At 42.7% G+C, this 17,805-nt stretch overlaps 1 protein-coding gene across 1 annotated transcript in view; it reads right to left on the reverse strand.

Moving 5' to 3' along the window:
* LOC311124786 (leukocyte cell-derived chemotaxin-2-like) overlaps positions 1–1,730 on the reverse strand; it is a 3,896-nt gene extending 2,166 nt beyond the window's left edge. Inside the window, exons 1-3 of the mRNA XM_084198884.1 lie at positions 1,691–1,730; positions 1,438–1,509; positions 1–223 (exon numbers count right to left, since the gene is read on the reverse strand). The exon at positions 1–223 is cut by the window's left edge and continues 98 nt beyond it. Of these exons, the coding sequence (XP_084055010.1) occupies positions 1–223; positions 1,438–1,480 (266 nt within the window). The 5' untranslated portion in view covers positions 1,481–1,509; positions 1,691–1,730. The remainder of the gene's footprint in view (positions 224–1,437; positions 1,510–1,690) is intronic.
* Between the last annotated feature and the right edge of the window lie 16,075 nt (positions 1,731–17,805).

A 17,805-nucleotide genomic window follows, 5' to 3' on the forward strand; every position in this document is an offset into this window, starting at 1 on the left:
CTGGAGCAGACAGTGTCGTTCCAAGGCTCCTTGTCACTTTTTGGACTTCCTGTCTCTTTGCCTTTGACATTTTTGTTTTGGGTCAGCTTCTTTCCTTTCTTGTTGTTTCCCACTTTTGGATCCCTTTTGACCTCAACAACATCTCTGACATTCTTCTCCTTATCCTTCTTCACCCTTCCATTACTTTGCTTTTCACGTTCAAGAGCAAAACCAAACAGCAGGACTTGGATGTAGGAGAGCGAGAGCGAGAGAGAGAGAGGGGCGGGGTGGGGTGGGGGGGATTTCTCAATCACTCTCAATTAATAATAATAATATATAATAATATGCCATTTAGCAGACGCTTTTATCCAAAGCGACTTACAGTCGTGCGTGCATACATTTTTGTGTATGGGTGGTCCCGGGGATCGAACCCACTACCTTGGCGTTACAAGCGCCGTGCTCTACCAGCTGAGCTACAGAGGACCTCACAATTAATTAACTTGTCCTGCAACAAGTAAAAGTATGCAGGGGCCACCACAGGAAAAATCATAAAGAGGATGATCACAATTAGCGCTAACTTCTAAGCGTAGAGGTTAATGGTCAGGTTGTAGTTATTCTGACCAGCAGCCATTGCTCCCACCCAGACCTCAACACTAGTGTTGGATCTTCATGAACTCTATTACCCTCAACGCCACAATGAATTTCCAATCAGTCATGGCACCTGAACACACAGGCCTTGTAATTGAAATGTGCTACTTATCACTAAGGCATAGTCAGGCCTTACAGAAAGCAAGTTTCTCTGGCACACTCGACACCATTGTAACCTCGAGGAAAAGCAGTGGGGTTTGCTTTTCTAGATAAATCAATCCTAATGGATTACACAGGCAGCCCCTGATATGAACAAACAGGACAGACACAACTAACTGCACATGCTGGTCCACATGGACTTGTCGTTAGGTTAAATAGCACTCACTGGTAGTTTTTATACAACCAGGAGGAGCCCTGTTTAGGGGCACTTAGACAACACATCTATTTACATGGCAGAGTGTCTTATTTTACTTTCTGAAGAGACAACTATGACAGACAGTGGAAGAGTTTCATTGCCCTAATAAGATGGATGCTGTTTGTTGCTCACCAGTCCTTCAGAGCCACTCTGCCAGCTAGCACCTAGCACCCTTGGTTAGATGTAATGTTGCATGAAACACTCCATCATGCTGTAAATACAGTAATTCCACCAATAACCTGCTGCAACCCCCGAGGATTTTGTTTACATTCATTTTTCAGCCACTTAATATGGTTCTCTTCATGCACAGTTGTTGTGGGGGTGCTAGGCACTGAGTGTGTTTATTGTTTTGACTGAAATCCACTTTTAAATGCAACCCCTCTTCCATGGTGCATGGTGCATGCTCTAACAGGCTGGTAAAGTAGCCTGTATTTGCTACTGGACTGTATACTTACAGCATACAAGAAGAGCTGAGATCATGGAGATTCTAAACAGCATTCTGGCAGTTTGGACTGGCACTCCAAAACCTCCAAAATAAGGATAGAAACAGAAACCAATTTGTTATGTAATGCTCGGCAAGCTTTCGATTTTGAATAGTTTTATTAAAATAGAAGACTGAATACATTCTCAAATAGATAGATCTAAGATACTTTATTATAGCCAAAATGTAAAGCTACGTCTTGATAGTAAAGTGTATCCAGTGCTTACCAGTTCTGTGGAGGAGTTGTGTGGATGCAGTGAGGGCAACACAAAGAGAAGACTGTGTGAAACCAGGTCAGCCCAGTCTTGAGTATGCATCCCTCCTGGCCACAGGACGTTCCACCACAGTCAATATTGATATTGGCATTTAAAAAACATATCCACCGGCCAGTCTCTCACTCTCTCCTGAAGGGACTTCTTCTTCACTGTGTTACCGCTCCTAAAGAAACTACTCTAACCAGGCTAACCTTACCAGATCTATGCCATTCATTACTACTATGACTTTTATTCATTGTAATCTTCATCATCATCATCATACTCAGCATCATCACCTCTCCATCAGAACCAAAACAGTAGTTTTCTCCTTCAGCACCATACCAGTGTAATCTTATCTCCAAAACACATGTTTTATCCTGCAATAATACAGTTTTACATGTGACCATGCCATGTCAGCATTAGTATGGATGGAAGCCTATGAGTCTCGTGGGTACATCTCACCGCTGCATGCCCCCTGTCAGAGCTTTACTTAACAAGATAAAAAATACATTATTCTCGAGCTCATTGTGCCCAGCATCAGCCCAACATCTATTATGAGATAATTAGCTTGAAACAAGCACACAATGCAACTACATTCAATCAATATAATGAATTTACTCTCCTCTAATTTGGCTATTCAAATGCTGCCACGTGGACATAGCACATGATGGGCAATCTGTTTAGAGCCTCTTTGATGTCAGGCTGTTAGGCCTAGTACAGCTGGGGTTATAGAGTCTCTCTCTCTCTCTCTCTCTCTCTCTCTCTCTCTCTCTCTCTCTCTCTCTCTCTCTCTGCCCTGGGGGTGTTATAGGACTGGACCAGGCCACTTGATGGTGTGTCGACACACTCTGAATCTTAATGTGGTGGGAGGAAAGGGGTTTTGGTGGCAGAGAGAGTTGAGCCTTTTCAGCCAGGCGGCTTTGATAATCAAATATCTCTTGGGGGTATTATGCTGATAAACCATATGGCAAGGAATTAGAAAGAGATGGGAAAAAGAGAGGAGAATGAATGGAGCCGTAGCTAGCTCTCAGCCAGCAACGTAATCTAACACTTCATCCTGGGCAGAGATGGGGGTACGTTGGCTCAGAGTGACTTTTCGGTACATGCACCACATTCCCTAAAACTCCTCGGAGGATACGAGTGACATTTCACTCTGGCTGCCTCTTTCAGTCAGTTTGTTCTGGCTTCTTCAAGGAGACAGAGAGAGAGGGGAGGAGAAGCCACAAGTGTTTCCTAGCAACAGTGTGTCCGCAGCAATCCCCCTTCCCTCTCTACCCTACACTCCCTCCCTCCTTCCCCGAGTTGCAGCAATGCACCACTTGCTCCAGAACCTGAAATACATTATAATTCTCTTGACTCCCCGCTCCCTTTCACAAACTGCAGGGCAACATGAAATGACATTCAAGCCTCACAATCTTTAAGGAAAAGGCACACAGAGGGAAAAATCCCTGTAAAGGTTGAGGCGAAGCAATTTCGTGGGAGTCGCAAACCACTGGCAGACAAAATGAAGAAAGACCACTGTGATATTTCACCACTTTAGAAGCTATGCAGCTACTTGGCAAAGCCTGACTTCTCTCAAAGCTGGGGAAAAGAGCTGTCTCACAAACCTGCCCGTGTGAAAATGCTGAAGCACATGATGGATTGGAGCTGTGCTTTGTGCAAATCAGCTATCTCAACACAGCTCCAAGTCATGACCACTTGGCCGAGTCGATCTGTAAACATATCTGAGGGACTTGGGGAGGGGGCACAGGCAGACTGCCTCTGGGAAGAGAGGAGTTAGGCGGGAGGAGTGTTTTTCCCAGATGTGTCCGACAGGGGGCGCTGGATCACAGCTAATGTGTTCCACTTACATGTTTTCCGTGTACAGTACACCACATGGAGAGGGAATGTAGGCTACTGCAGTCTAGTTACATGTCTAGCTCTCGACACCTGCAGGAAAATATTTTTTTACTGATCGTCTCCCAAAACACAGACAGCACATCTCGCAAATGCCCTTCAGCATTCTTGAACCCCTGAACTCCTGTGGACCGTGTTGAAGGCCTGCTTGCACCCATTGATCCAGAAAACTGTGTAATAGATTGGATCCAAGGCATCCCACACTTCAACTCTATATATGACTAGATTTAAACCCATCTAATAAAGAAAATGTAGACTTCAGCCATGTTGTTTATGTCAGTAAATTAACTGCCCTGGGTTTGATTTATTCCTAGTCATGGTGAAATTAACCAGGAAGGAGATTAAATATGTCCTTGTAAACCCTGGCTATTGTTTCCACTTTTATAATGAAGATGACAGGGCAGGGGAGTAGGGAAACATTAAAAATAAAAATATTGGATACTCAATGAGAATAACATTTTACTCTGGATACTGTGTCACAGTCAGAAATATATGGTTCACTATAGCAACAGGTATCACTACCATTTTGAGTAATGTGCATTACCGCTGTATATTTTTCTGGTTTTGTATAACATGAAGGATAAATGGTGCCCTTTTAGAGTTTTGCTCTGGTGGCCTTTATGACATTTTCTTTGATTTTGCTGTAACGTCAGCTCAAAGAGAATTGAACCGAGCACATGACAAGTCAACTCAATCGCTTTTGAGCACTTACTGAACATGAATGTCATGTGTCTCTCCTGTCTTTGACTAGAAAGGTGACCTCTGCGGTTAACACGGCCACACCTCTAACTCTCAGGAGAACTGCATGGGTAAAACTTTTTACCGGTCTTCACAGGGGCTTTGTAGGAGCAAGAGAGGGAGCTGTTTGACATGGCAGGCAAGATGAATGTCACACGGTCAATCAGATATTGATCAAAGTGGAGAGGGGCAGATCATGATGGATCGGCGAGGTGGAGAGAATATGAATCACAGCAGGAGAGACGAGCCACATCCCAGAGCTTTGATGAGGAAGAGGAAGAAGACTCATGGTGGAGCAGTGCTCGAGATGAGAAGGAGGAGCAGTGCTCAGTACAGAAGCATAAGCAACGCATCTCAGTCAGTTTGTCACCCCGATTACAACTTGATGGCAGCAGGGGACTCAAAAGAGAGTCTATAGCCTTTGAACCTACTGCTCACACATTCAGGGGAACAAATTAAATGTCTGCCCTGTTCATATAGCCTGCAGCAACAGTTAAGTATTCACCCAACCAGCTGCCATGTGAAGGAATAACAGTGGCAAATTCAACAGCTTTTACATTGAAGAGGCTACTAACAGAACATTTGATTGTCAATCCATTTACACTGCAATGAAACTTCTGTTACCTCACTTCTAAGAACAGTGGACTGCTAAAGTTATGTAGTGTTGCTTCCAAAGTTGCAATGTCTGGCAGCAAATGTGCTCTTTGGATATAGGCTACACAAGACGTTACATCTACCCAAGTCTGACTCCATCATCCACGCAACATCCAATTTAAAAGTCTGTTCATTAAGAAGCTCATAATTACACCCACATTATCTATAATTACTGTATTTCTACATCACACTTGGCTGATAAAAGTTATTCCGTGCAGACTAATTACACTTTGTGAACACCGATAGCACACATAATTAAAACCAAAGTGAAGCTCACACGGCCGTCAGCCACTCTGAGCAAATGATTGCTTTATTCTCTGGGTGAAATTCTCACATACTCGCAGATGATGAGACACAATGTGAAACAGAGAGATGAGAATAGAACGAAAAGACCAGAACAACAACATATCTTCAACAATACACAGATGGACTAGAGAGAATGTACCCATATCCTTATTTGGAAGACCCCCTGTTGGTTCGCTAGTCAGATTGTTTGTGCGTACTGGGCATCAAAATATCACCAAAAACAATAGATATCACAGATATGAAATTATATTTAAAAGGTGTCATAATTTAAAAAAAGGTGCCCCTGTAAAATAAGTGATTGAAATGAAGAGTGAGTTTTGAGACTGGCTCTTTGCTTTGCTACTGGGATGACATTACAGCAAATGGTATTAGATTGGCCTCTAGGTGGCAGAAAGGTCTTACGGGTGGAGGCTGGCTTGCTGATGAGAGAGAGACAGAGAGAGAGAGAGAAGTACGTTGCTGCAGAATGGAACACAGAGGTTAATCAGAGGGACATCTCATGCCAGGGAACGTGATCATTCAAATAACTGAAAAGAAAAAAAATCTGTTTGCTTATTAATAATCCGTGCTATCATAGTTTCTCCCCTTTTCATTTGATTCTGTATTGAAATTGCAATTTATAAAAACGTGTGTCGCGGCTGTGACAAACAAGGCTTGGCAGCAGAGCGAGTTTCATGATGATCTCCTGGAGCTGCCTAGCTACCTCGTCTCCTCCTCACTCGTCCTGCTATCCAACAGATCTAACATTTAGATACCTTCATGTTACTACAGCCAACAGAAAGCCAAGGGAAGGATACAGCCTCAGTAAACAATGCACTCAAGTGGCCAATACATTTAGCCACATATGCTGGGAGATGGCGGAGGATAAGAACATGTACATGTGCATTTATCTACACAGGAAGCCGGGACGCCAGGCAGTCATGGAGAGAAATGAGTACAAATACATAACAGCTAATTAGATGGGTGTTCAGCAATGTACACAAACATAAAGCCCACTGTGTTCAATAGCCCAGCAGTCAGAAGAGATCCAACCACTCATAGGAGAGCTCATTAGTACTGGAGCTAAATAGCTGTGAGAGAAGCTCTGCTCTGTGGTCAATACAACCTGGCGGGAGACCTTACTGATCCTCTTGCATGTAAGGCCACATGCCACACATCAATGGAGGCTGCTGAGGGGAGGATGGCTCATAATAATGCTGGAATGGAGTGAATGGAATGGTATCAAACATATGGAAACCATGTGTTGGATGTGTTCGATACCATTCCATTAATTCTGTTCCAGCCATTACTATGAGCTGGTCCTCCCCAATTAAGCTGCCACTGGCCGCCTGTGCCACACATATAGCCATGTATGTTGCAATAGGCCACATATACAGCACAGACTGACATTTCGTCATAGAAAACTGGCTGAAAGAAACTGTGTAGTCATGTCACAACAAATGCAATGTCTTATTATTGTCTTAGAGAGTCTTATTTTGGGCAAATAGAGAGATGTCTGTGACTGCAGTCAGTCCTACCCTAGTGAGAGTAGATTTATTTGCAGCATATTCTGAGGTGTTTATGGAGAAAGAGCCTCATACAGCGAGTGACTCCTGCAGTTGAAGCACATTCACTCCACAGGAACAGAGAGAGAGGGCAGGAAAAGAGAGAGAGGGCAGGAACAGAGAGAGGGGGCAGGAACAGAGAGAGGGGGCAGGAACAGAGAGAGGGGGCAGGAACAGAGAGAGAGGGCAGGAACAGAGAGAGGGGGCAGGAACAGAGAGAGGGGGCAGGAACAGAGAGAGGGGGCAGGAACAGAGAGAGAGGGCAGGAACAGAGAGAGGGGGCAGGAACAGAGAGAGAGGGCAGGAACAGAGAGAGAGGGCAGGAACAGAGAGAGAGGGCAGGAACAGAGAGAGAGGGCAGGAACAGAGAGAGGGGGCAGGAACAGAGAGAGGGGGCAGGAACAGAGAGAGGGGGCAGGAACAGAGAGAGGGGGCAGGAACAGAGAGAGAGGGCAGGAAAGGAGAGAGGGGCAGGAACAGAGAGAGGGCAGGAACAGAGAGAGGGGGCAGGAACAGAGAGAGGGGGCAGGAACAGAGAGAGGGGGCAGGAACAGAGAGAGGGGGCAGGAACAGAGAGAGAGGGCAGGAACAGAGAGAGAGGGCAGGAACAGAGAGAGAGGGCAGGAACAGAGAGAGGGGGCAGGAACAGAGAGAGGGGGCAGGAACAGAGAGGGGGCAGGAACAGAGAGAGGGGGCAGGAACAGAGAGAGAGGGCAGGAACAGAGAGAGAGGGCAGGAACAGAGAGAGGGGGCAGGAACAGAGAGAGAGGGCAGGAACAGAGAGAGGGGGCAGGAACAGAGAGAGAGGGCAGGAACAGAGAGAGAGGGCAGGAATAGAGAAAGAGGGCAGGAACAGCATTACTGGAGCTTTATGATCTTCATCAGCCACACAACGGCCAGTACATGGACAGGACAGGGAGGCAGCCATGTCCAGGAGGGCCTGACGTGGACCCTCTCCTCCCTAACATCCACCCCTCTCCCCCGGCTGGCTGCACCTGTGAGTGGGACTAGAGGAGCTGCCTCCAGGAGAGCACTGGAGTACGTGTTCAAACATTTACCACTCTGAGAATGGTTTCAATTCCTCTGAGACACACAGAGACATGAGCAGAGAGACAGGCAAGCAAAAACACACACACACACACAAACCAATCAAACATTAACATTTACATTTACATTTGAGTCATTTAGCAGACGCTCTTATCCAGAGCGACTTACAGTTAGTGAGTGCATACATTTGCATACTGGCCCCCTGTGGGAAACGAACCCACAACCCTGGCGTTGCAAGCGCCATGCTCTACCAACTAATCAACTACCACAGGGACAGGCAGTGTGTGTATGAACGTGTGTGAGCATAGCTGCTGCATGGGTCTGAGGATGTGTAGAGGGTGAATGAGACCAGGATACACTGTCTCTACAATATACTGCACCTATCCCAGCCCCCCACTGGCCTCAATGGCTGGTACGATAACGGAGAGGTGTATTTTAGTTTTAATGGCGGGAGATGGACGCTTTATCACACATCTGCAGGGGAGCTCATTCCTCAGCTCGTCACACATGCCACATATCTTGGCAGCTCACCTTGACTTGGCAGGACTGGCATCGTAAATCCTCTCTTATCTGGTGTCTCAAACGCACCCAGATATATTACTGTGGAATCAAACTGCAATATGTAGCGCTTATCAGTAGACAGCCCAGACAACAAGGCCCCTCAGTGGAGTCATGTATGGATCATCATCATTAGCTCTCTGTACAGCCAACTGTGTCTCACCACCAGTTTCATCACCATGGAAACTTAAGTCTACTTGTTGTACTTTCTAATATCCATAGCTGTTCTCACTGTTGTGAATAATGACTGAATAATGACTTTTTGCTTTTTCCACATTTCGTTGCGTTACAGCCTGAATTTAATGTGGATTAAATTGAGATTTTGTGTCACTGATCTCCACACAATACCCCATAATGTCAAAGTGGAATGATGTTTTTAGAATTTTTTACAAATTAGCTAAAATGTCTTGAGTTAATAAATATTCAACCCTTTTTGTATAGCAAGCCTAAATAAGTTCAGTTGCATGGACTCACTCTGTGTGCAATAATAGTGTTTAACATGATTTTTAAGTTACTACCCCATCTCTGTACCCCACACATACAATTATCTGTAAGGTGCCTCAATTGAGCAGTGAATTTTAATCACAGACTCAACCACAAAGAACAGGGAGGTTTTCCAATGGTTTGCAAAGAAGGGCACCTATTGGTAAAAAAAAAAAAAAAGCAGACATTCTATTCAGGACAAAAAGTTGAATTTCTTTGCCACATTTAACTCAAAGGGATATTCAAAGCGTTATGTTTGGGGCAGATCCAACACAACACATCAGAAGGGTACCACTCTTCATATTTTGAAGCATGGTGTTGGCTGCATCATGTTATGGGTATGCTTCTCATCGGCAAGGACTAGGGAGTTTTTTTTATTTATAAAAAGAAACAGAATCGAGCCAAGCACAGGCACAATCAGAGGAAAACTTAGTTCCGTCTGCTTTCCAACATACACTGGGAGACAAATGTACCTTTCAGCAGGACATTTACCTAAAATGTGAATACTTTCTGAAGGCACTGTATCTCACTTCACTCCATCCTCTATTGAATGCAAAATGTATTAGAGGCTATTTTCCACAATATAACCAACATGGCTATCAAAGAGAATAATACATTATGTAAATCTCATACCATTTGGAGGGACGCATTGAGGGATGTTTTTTCGTCTACAGGAAAGCAAGAGCAATATACTGTATATCTTAGCAAAAGACATAATGAGTGATAAAAAACACCAATCCATCTCACTCATGTGCACAGACCACAGGAGGTTGGTGGCACATTAATTGTGAGAACGGGCTCGTGGTAATGACTGGAGCGGAATCAGTGGAATGCTATCAAATACATCAAACACATGGTTTTCCAGATGTTTGATGCCATTCCATTTGCTCCGTTCCAGCCATTGTTATGAGCCATTCTCCCCTCAGCAGCCTCCACTGGTACAGACAACATACTGTTTGATATGAACTAACGTAAACCCTTGCACCACATGCAGGCACGCACACACACACACACACACACACACACACACACACACACACACACACACACACACACACACACACACACACACACCTGCACGTTGATTACACAGACCACGCACATGCACCCACACTCTCTCTCTCATCTCACATGTTATATTGTACACATATAGGTCTGCAAATGCCATACTCTCAAACACCCACGTTCTGTGTCAACATGTGCCCACACATACAGTCACGACCGAAACCATTGGCCCCCCTTGATAAAGATGAGCAAAAAAGACTGTAAACTATAAATAGTTCAAATACTGAGCTATATTGTATGCAAACATTTTTTTGAAATTATATTATTTTATATTAATACAATTTCTTAGAGAAAGAGATTTTGTTTAACAGGTAATATATTTTTCTCTCAAAAAGGTATGGGTCAACATTTTTGACACCCGTTTTTAATAACTTATAATACCTCACCTTCTGAGGATAATGGCACTGAGCCTTTTTCTAAAATGTTTTATACATTGGGAGGGATCTTAGACCATTTTTACCTACAGAATCCTTCCAGATCCTTGATATACTTCGTCTGCGCTTATGGACTGTCCTTTTAACTTCAAACCACAGGTTTTCAAAGCGTTTCAAGTCTGGAGACTGAGATGGCCATTGCAAAATTTAGATTATGTGGCCATTAAAGAGATTGAACGGGAGCATTTGCAAATTCAGAACATACTGTATGAATTGGAATTCGTAACATATCATACAAATTGCAGTTTTTCTTTTTAGGACTTAATATACAGTGAGCTCCAAAAGTATTGGGACAGTGACATTTTTGTAATCCAGCAATTCGGAATTTAAATGATATAACGACTATGAGGTTAAATGTGATAGTATTTCTGACCGTAGAAATTACAGCACTTTTTGTACGTCTGTAACTTTCTCACTCATAATTATTCACGATTAATTCATGATTATCCATAATCATGGTAGCATCCACATTAACGTAGAAGTGTTTAGACACATATTATATTCTTATTTACAATAAAACTGACTCCAAAATGACACAATACATTATTTAACCTCAAAGGGATCGGTGTCCAGTATACAGGACGGTTGAGCTAACGTGCGTTAATGTGATTAGAATGACTGTTGTAAGTAACAGCAACATTTCCATGACATAGACATGTCTTATATGGGCAGAAAGCCCATCTAACTGCACTGTCCAATTTACAGTAGCTATTACAGTGAAAAATACCATGCTATTGTTTGAGGGGAGTGAACAACAACAAAAAACGCATAACGGCAAATGGTTTGATACATTCACCTCTGAAGGTAAATAATGTACTTACATTCAGTAATCTTGCTCTGATTTGTCATCCTAAAGTTCCCAGAGATAAAATGTAGCATAGTTTGTTTGATCAAATCCATTTTTATATTCAAATGTAGGAACTGGGTTCTACAGTTTGAACCCATGCTGTCTCTGGCTCCACACCCACCCCGCCTGGCCAATCTAGATGTGTGAAAGTTAGTGTACAGTGGGGAAAAAAAGTATTTAGTCAGCCACCAATTGTGCAAGTTCTCCCACTTAAAAAGATGAGAGAGGCCTGTAATTTTCATCATAGGTACACGTCAACTATGGCAGACAAATTGAGAAAGGTTTTTCCAGAAAATCACATTGTAGGATTTTTTATGAATTTATTTGCAAATTATGGTGGAAAATAAGTATTTGGTCACCTACAAACAAGCAAGATTTCTGGCTCTCACAGACCTGTAACTTCTTCTTTAAGAGGCTCCTCTGTCCTCCACTCATTACCTGTATTAATGGCACCTGTTTGAACTTGTTATCAGTATAAAAGACACCTGTCCACAACCTCAAACAGTCACACTCCAAACTCCACTATGGCCAAGACCAAAGAGCTGTCAAAGGACACCAGAAACAAAATTGTAGACCTGCACCAGGCTGTGAAGACTGAATCTGCAATAGGTAAGCAGCTTGGTTTGAAGAAATCAACTGTGGGAGCAATTATTAGGAAATGGAAGACATACAAGACCACTGATAATCTCCCTCGATCTGGGGCTCCACGCAAGATCTCACCCCGTGGGGTCAAAATGATCACAAGAACGGTGAGCAAAAATTTCAGAACTACACGGGGGGACCTAGTGAATGACCTGCAGAGAGCTGGGACCAAAGTAACAAAGCCTACCATCAGTAACACACTACGCCGCCAGGGACTCAAATCCTGCAGTGCCAGACGTGTCCCCCTGCTTAAGCCAGTACATATCCAGGCCCGTCTGAAGTTTGCTAGAGTGCATTTGGATGATCCAGAAGAGGATTGGGAGAATGTCATATGGTCAGATGAAACCAAAATATAACTTTTTGGTAAAAACTCAACTCGTCGTGTTTGGAGGACAAAGAATGCTGAGTTGCATCCAAAGAACACCATACCTACTGTGAAGCATGGGGGTGGAAACATCATGCTTTGGGGCTGTTTTTCTGCAAAGGGACCAGGACGACTGATCCGTGTAAAGGAAAGAATGAATGGGGCCATGTATCATGAGATTTTGAGTGAAAACCTCCTTCCATCAGCAAGGGCATTGAAGATGAAATGTGGCTGGGTCTTTCAGCATGACAATGATCCCAAACACACCGCCCGGGCAACGAAGGAGTGGCTTCGTAAGAAGCATTTCAAGGTCCTGGAGTGGCCTAGTCAGTCTCCAGATCTCAACCCCATAGAATATCTTTGGAGGGAGTTGAAAGTCCATGTTGCCCAGCGACAGCCCCAAAACATCACTGCTCTAGAGGAGATCTGCATGGAGGAATGGGCCAAAATACCAGCAACAGTGTGTGAAAACCTTGTGAAGACTTACAGAAAACGTTTGACCTGTGTCATTGCCAACAAAGGGTATGTAACAAAGTATTGAGAAACTTTTGTTATTGACCAAATACTTATTTTCCACTATAATTTGCAAATAAATTCATTAAAAATCCTACAATGTGATTTTCTGAAAAAAATATCTCATTTTGTCTGTCATAGTTGACGTGTACCTATGATGAAAATTACAGGCCTCTCTCATCTTTTTAAGTGGGAGAACTTGCACAATTGGTGGCTGACTAAATACTTTTTTCCCCCACTGTATAAGATAATGATCCATTATGTATGACATTCCTGGGAGTGTGTAAACTTACATTTTATATTACCATATCATTTTTGTATGTTCTCTATAGTTATGTACTTGAAAATGTATCAGTTGACCAATTCGGCACATCTGGGCAGACTTGATACAAAATATTCCAGTATTGCAATGCTTCACTGGATCAATCTGAAACTTGGCACACACACTGCTTCCATCTAGTGGCCAAATCTAAATTGCGCCTAAACTGCAATATTATATTGTGGCCTTTCTCTTGCATTACAAAGATGACAAAAAAACAACAAATAACACATGTTTTTTTGTTTGTATTACTTTTACCAGATCTAATGTGTTATATTCTCCTACATTAATTGCACATTTCCACAAACTTCAAAGTGTTTCCTTTCAAATGGTATCAATGTCCTTGATTCAAGTCCTGAGCTACAGGCAGTTCGATTTGGGTATGTAATTTTAGGCGAAATTTGAAAAAAAGGGTCCGATCCATAAGAGGTTAATATTCATTTATATTGGGCACAAAATAATCTGAAACACAACCAATTACACTGCAATATGTAACGCCTATCAGTAGACAGCCCAGACAACAAGGCCCCTCAGTGGAGTCATGTATGGATCATCATCATTAGCTCTCTGTACAGCCAACTGTGTCTCACCACCAGTTTTCATCACCATGGAAACTTAAGTCTACTTGTTGTACTTTCTAATATCCATAGCTGTTCTCACTGTTGTGAACAATGACTGAATAATGACATTTTCTTAGTAATTTCTCTTCATTTAGAATGGGCCTGTGTCCACTAAGTTAGCTTGGTTCAAAATATGTAGTGCCTTCAGAAAGTATTTATTTTTACATTTTAGTCATTTAGCAGACGATCTTATCCAGAGCGACTTACAGTTAGTGAATGCATACATGTTTTTTTCATACTGGCCCCCCGTGGGAAACGAACCCACATCCCTGCCGGCCAAACTCTCCCCTACCTTGGACGACACTGGACTAATTGTGCGACGCCCATGGGTCTCCCGGTCGCGGCTGGCTGCGACAGAGCCTGGACTCAAACCAGGATCTCTAGTGGCACAGCTAGCACTGCGATGCAGTGCCTTAGACCACTGCGCCACTCGGGAATCAATTTCTACCCGTTAACTTTTTCCACATTTCATTGTGTTACAGCCTGAATTTAAAATGGATTACATTTGGTGTCACTGATCTCCACACAATACCCCATAACGTCAAAGTGGAATGATGTTTTTAGAAATGTTTACAAATTAATAAAAATGGAAAAGCTGTCTTGAGTCAATAAGTATTCAACCCCTTTGTTATGACAAGCTTAAATAAATCCCCGTCATTCGCGTGAAGAGAAGATGCAGATACAGGGGTCGCAGGTCCGGGTGCCTTGTGAGAATTCGTCGGTGAGTGGATAACCCGCCTCTACCATCCGTCCTATTGGCCAACGTGCAATCATTGGAGAATAAACTGGATGATCTCCGGTCAAGACTATCCTACCAACGGGTTTTGTTCGCCTGAGGTAGAGTGTCTCATGATAAGCTGTAAACCACACTATTTACCAAGAGAGTTTTCATCTATATTTTTCGTACCTGTCTATTTACCACCACAAACCAATGCTGGCTCTAAGACCGCTCTCAACGAGCTGCATAAGGCTATAAGCAAACAACATCATGCTCATCCAGAGGCGGCGCTCCTAGTGGCCGGGGACTTCAATGCAGGGAAACTTAAATCCGTTTTACCTAATTTCTACCAGCATGTTACATGTGCAACAACACCATCATCCCAGAAACCATAGACCCACTCCAATTTGCATACCGTCCCAACAGATCCACAGATTACGTAATCTCTATTGCACTCAACACTGCCCTTTACCACCTGGACAAAAGGAACACCTACGTGTTCAATGAATGCTGTTCATTGACTACAGCTCAGCGTTCAACACCATAGTGCCCTCAAAGCTCATCACTAAGCTAAGGACCCTGGGACTAAACACCTCCCTCTGCAACTGGATCCTGGACTTCCTGACGGGCCGCCGCCAGGTGGTAAGGGTAGGGAACAACACATCTGCTACACTGATCCTCAACACGGGGGGATGCGTGCTTAATCCCCTTCTGTACTCCCTGTTCACCCATGACTGCGTGGCCAAGCAGGACTCCAACACCATCATTAAGTTTTTTATTTTTATTATTATTATTAATTTTTTTTTTTGGGGGGGGTGGATCAGCTTAATATTGCAGATAGATTGTATCTTCTATCAATGTAATTGTCTGCATCACTTCCAATCCCCCATGTTTTTTATATATATACTCCCCTTTATTACTTTTCAACCACGCCATCCTTTCCCTACTTGGAGTAAATTAGTGAACACCAATGCCCAGGCCTCTACTTCCGATCTATACTTACTATCTACACCTTATGGACAGAGTTAATTTTACAATAATTATATTATATATATTATAATTTTTGCTCCTGAACTTCTTCTACTCTCAACTTCTCCGATCATTTTCATGATGTCCATCCGGTTTGCTTCTATATGCCATATCTTTCTAACTGTGCTCTTTCCCAAAAGCTCCCAACATACAACCTATATACTTATTATGGACACAATTTGCTTACATTATTAGCTATCTTTGTTATTATTTGTTGTTATTTGTTATTAGTCCCATCCTTCAACTCTATTCAATACCTCCCATCTATCTCTTAACACCATCCATATAGGATTTCTATTTGCCATATATATTTCAACCGTACTGTGATGTTTTACAAAAGTTCTGAACCTTTCTATTCTCATTGCTTCTACAGATTGTGAATTAAAAATAAACATTTTTGCTAAAAGTATTATTATATTTTTGATTGATTGACTATGACTTTTCAGATCACCCAGTAATGCTATCTGCAAGGTTAGCTCCAGGTAAATATTGCAATCCTTTAGCCATTCCTGGACGTGTGTCCAAAAACAAGCTACAAATGGACAGAACCAAAACAAATGATCTAATGATTCTGTCTCTTCACAGCAAAATCTGCAGAGCTGGGAAGATTGTATCCCCCATAAAAATAACATTCTATTGGTAGCAAGAATTTTATATAATAATTTAAATTGAAAGATTTTAATTTTTGAATCCGGTGTCGTTTTGCGTGTCAGTTCATAAACACTATGCCATGGGATCGGTACGTCAAAGATCTCTTCCCAACTATTTTGCAATCTATATGGGACGGCTGTCAATCCTTTGGTCCTTAAGTGAAACTGATATACTTTTTTATTTATCACAGTTTTCCTTAACCAATTATGTTCTTTAATGCAAGGCCGACAGACAAGTTCCTTACTTTCTCCCCCTTCCACTTTCCTCTTCCACTTTTGCGGTAAGGCTGCAATTATTTGGTTGTAATTTTGGTTAGAGCAGACATTTCAATATGTTTTTGTTAGCTGCATGTGCGACATAACTCCACCAGTCCTACCGATGATATCATTTACGAAGATTATACCTTTTTTAAACATTCTGTCAAAAATAAAGTTTTTTTTGTCAATTAGTATATTTGAATTTAACCACAATATTTGTTGCATTATTTGTTTTGTCGTTTCTGGAGGATTAAATTGAAATTGCAACCAACTTTCTATGGCTTGTTTTAGAAATAGTGATATTTGGGAGATTATTTCCTTTTCAAATAACTGCAAATGAGTTGTTGTAATCTGAATAAAGGGAAAAAGGCCTTTCTTGAACATTGGGTGAGACAATCTTACTAATTTGCTTGAGAACCAGTTCGGGTTTAAGTATAACTTTTGTATGACTGAAGCTTTTAGTGATAAGTCTAATGCTTTAATATTTAATAATGTCTGTCCTCCGAATTCATATTCATTATGTAAATATGCCCTTTTAATTTTGTCTGGCTTGCCGTTCCAAATAAAATTGAATATTTTTTTCTCATATAATTTAAAAAACTGTTTGCTAGGCGTAGGCAAGACCATAAGTATATAGGTAAACTGGGATAATACTACAGAGTTAATCAGGGTGATTTTTCCACAAATTGACAGGTATTTTCCTTTCCATGGTAGTAAGGTGTGTCACACCCTGGTTCTGGGACTCCATATGTTGAGCCAGGGTGTGTTCATTCTATGTGGTTATTTCTATGTTGGGGGTTCTAGTTTGTTGTTTTCTATGTTTACCTGAGTGACTCCCAATCAGAGGCAACGAGTGTCAGCTGTTGGCTGGTTGTCTCTGATTGGGAGCCATATTTAAACTGTCTGTTTTTCACTTTGTGTTTGTGGGTTTTTGTTCCGTGTTCGGTCATTGTCACCGTGGACGTTACGAGTCGTTTGTTGTTTTGGTCGTGCTTTATTTAATAAAGTATAAACATGTTCATTCATCACGCTGCGCATTGGTCTACTTCTCTCCCTGACGATCGTGACAGAAAAACCCACCATACCAGGACCAAGCAGCGTGTCCAGGAGCAGGCAGACTGGACATGGGAGGAAGCGCCAGGAAAGGAGATGGAGAGGCTGGCGATGGCCCAGGTGGGCAAATCGTGGTCCTGGGAGGACATGCTCGGGGGCAAAGGGCCATGGGCAAGGATTAAGGCCCTGGCAAGAGAGGAGCAGCGGCGTCAGCAGTGTCATCGTCGGAAGGACGAGAGGCAACCCCAAAAAAATTTTAGGGGGGGGCACACTGCATGGGCGGCTGGGCAGCAGGAGGCTGCCACAGGGCGATTTGGAGAGGAGGCCACCGGGTTTGGGGGGCCAGAAGG

This window comes from Coregonus lavaretus (assembly GCF_964263955.1).
Source record: "Coregonus lavaretus genome assembly, contig: HAP1_SCAFFOLD_5410, whole genome shotgun sequence".
Classification (NCBI taxonomy): Eukaryota; Metazoa; Chordata; class Actinopteri; order Salmoniformes; family Salmonidae; genus Coregonus; species Coregonus lavaretus.